The 2,126-nt window shown below is 53.4% G+C and overlaps 1 protein-coding gene across 1 annotated transcript in view; it reads left to right on the forward strand.

The window, feature by feature from the left end:
* LOC137363794 (ADAMTS-like protein 4) overlaps nucleotides 1-425 on the forward strand; it is a 1,336-nt gene extending 911 nt beyond the window's left edge. The window contains exon 3 of the mRNA XM_068027348.1: nucleotides 1-425. This exon is cut by the window's left edge and continues 361 nt beyond it. Within this exon, the coding sequence (XP_067883449.1) occupies nucleotides 1-425 (425 nt within the window).
* The last annotated feature ends 1,701 nt before the right edge of the window (nucleotides 426-2,126 follow it).

A 2,126-nucleotide genomic window follows, 5' to 3' on the forward strand; every position in this document is an offset into this window, starting at 1 on the left:
AGCCCCCCCTCGGGCCTGTTACACAGGAACAGGAGGAGGCCCATTCAGTTTCCTGTCGAGCCTGTTACACAGGAACAGGAGGAGGCCCCATTCAGCCCCCCCTCGGGCCTGTTACACAGGAACAGGAGGAGGCCCCACTCAGCCCCCCCCTCGGGCCTGTTACACAGGAACAGGAGGAGGCCCCATTCAGCACCCCCTCGGGCCTGTTACACAGGAACAGGAGGAGGCCCCACTCAGCCCCCCCCTCGGGCCTGTTACACAGGAACAGGAGGAGGCCCATTCAGTTTCCCGTCGAGCCTGTTATACAGGAACAGGAGGCGGCCCATTCAGCCCCCCCTCAGGCCTGTTACACAGGAACAGGAGGAGGCCCCATTCAGCCCATCAATCCTGTCCCACCATTCAATGAGATCATGGCTCCTCTGTAGCTTAACTCTATCTCCCTCCTCGGTTCTCGAAGCCTTGGTCCCCTCACCCAACCAAACTCTATCAATCCGAGTTTGAAGTTTCCAATTGCCCCCACCCCGCCTCCCAACCGGCATCGACAGCTTCCTATCGGGTGGGGGTGTGGGGGGGGGGAAGACAGTTCCCGATTCCCACTCCCGCTCGGTGAGATGAAGTGAGTCCTGACCTCGCCCCCTCAACGGCTGGGTTGGAGTTGTAAGGTTCTGCCCCCTCGTTCTAGGCTCTCCCTGATCACCGGAGGACATTGAGGTTGATGGAGCGGAACTGTCAAATTCATTAATATCTAGCGGGATTTTCGGAAGGAGGATCTTTCTCTTCTGCTTTCGAAAGCTTAGGATGTCCCCGAGAGATTGACAGCGATTTGAACTGTAGTCACTGTTGTCAAGTCAGAAGCGCGGCAGCTCAGAATTGGTAAATGGGCTATGTTTTTATTTGGCGCTCGATTTAAATAACAGTTTTATGGCACGTGTATTTGCACTTGGGCAATAAATTATTCCATTCCTTGACAAGTAAAAAGCCTGAGTTAACAATCTTTCAGCTCGGTTGCGATTCCCCTGAGTTAGCAGTTCTTCCAGGAGTGGCCGTGGGATCTTTTGCACCCACCTGAGAGGGCAGACGGGGCCCCTTGGTTTAACGTTTCGTCCCTTAAGACAGCAGCTCCGACAGTGCAGCACTCCCTCAGTACTGGCACTGGGGAGTGTCGGCCTGGATTATAGAGATCAAGTCCTAGAGTATATACATCTCCCTCCGACAGTGCAGCACTCCTCAGTACTGACACCGGGGGAGTGTCGGTCTGGATTATAGAGATCAAGTCCTAGAGTATATACATCTCCCTCTGACAGTGCAGCACTCCTCAGTACTGACACCGGGGGAGCGTCGGCCTGGATTATGGAGATCAAGTCCTAGAGTATATACATCTCCCTCCGACAGTGCAGCACTCCCTCAGTACTGACACCGGGGGAGTGTCAGCCTGAATCTGGACTCGTGTGTGCGTGTGCACGTGTACGTGTGTGTGTAAGTAAACTCGGAGTGCACCAGCTCCCGTTATCAGTTCCGTCACTCTGGGAATGAGCCGAGAGCTGTAATTACTTTTGATCAAAGTTCATTTCTCCGAAGGGTGGACTCTATTTTCTGGCCACAGATCCTGCCTGCGCTGCGGTTTGCTTGCAACTTTTTTCTGTTCTTATTTCAGGGGCTAAGATGGGTTGGAAAGCAAGCTGTGAGGAGGGCACAATAGTCTGCAAGGGGGTGCTGATGGGGTTAGTGAGTGGATGAAGCCTACTGTGGGCAACTGTGAACTTGTCCGCTTTGGCGGGGAGAATCGAAAAGCAGAATTTAAATGGAGAGGGATGAGACACTGCGGTACAGAGGGATCTGGGTGTCCTCGTTCGGGAATCACGAAATGTTAGCATGCGGGTACCGCAAGTTATTCGAAGGCAAATGGACTGTTGCCCTTCCGTGCAAGGGGGCTGGAGTATAAAAGTAGGGAGGTCTTGCTTCAGCTGAACAGGGTGAGACCGCATCTGGAGTACTGCGTACAGTTTTGGTCTCCTTATTTAAGGATGGATGTACTTGCATTGGAAGCAGTTCGGAGAAGGTTCACTCGGCTGATACCTGGGATGGAGGGGCTGTCTTATGAGGAAAGGTTTAGCAGGTTGGGCCAA

This window comes from Heterodontus francisci, unplaced genomic scaffold (assembly GCF_036365525.1).
Source record: "Heterodontus francisci isolate sHetFra1 unplaced genomic scaffold, sHetFra1.hap1 HAP1_SCAFFOLD_1864, whole genome shotgun sequence".
NCBI lineage: Eukaryota > Metazoa > Chordata > Chondrichthyes > Heterodontiformes > Heterodontidae > Heterodontus > Heterodontus francisci.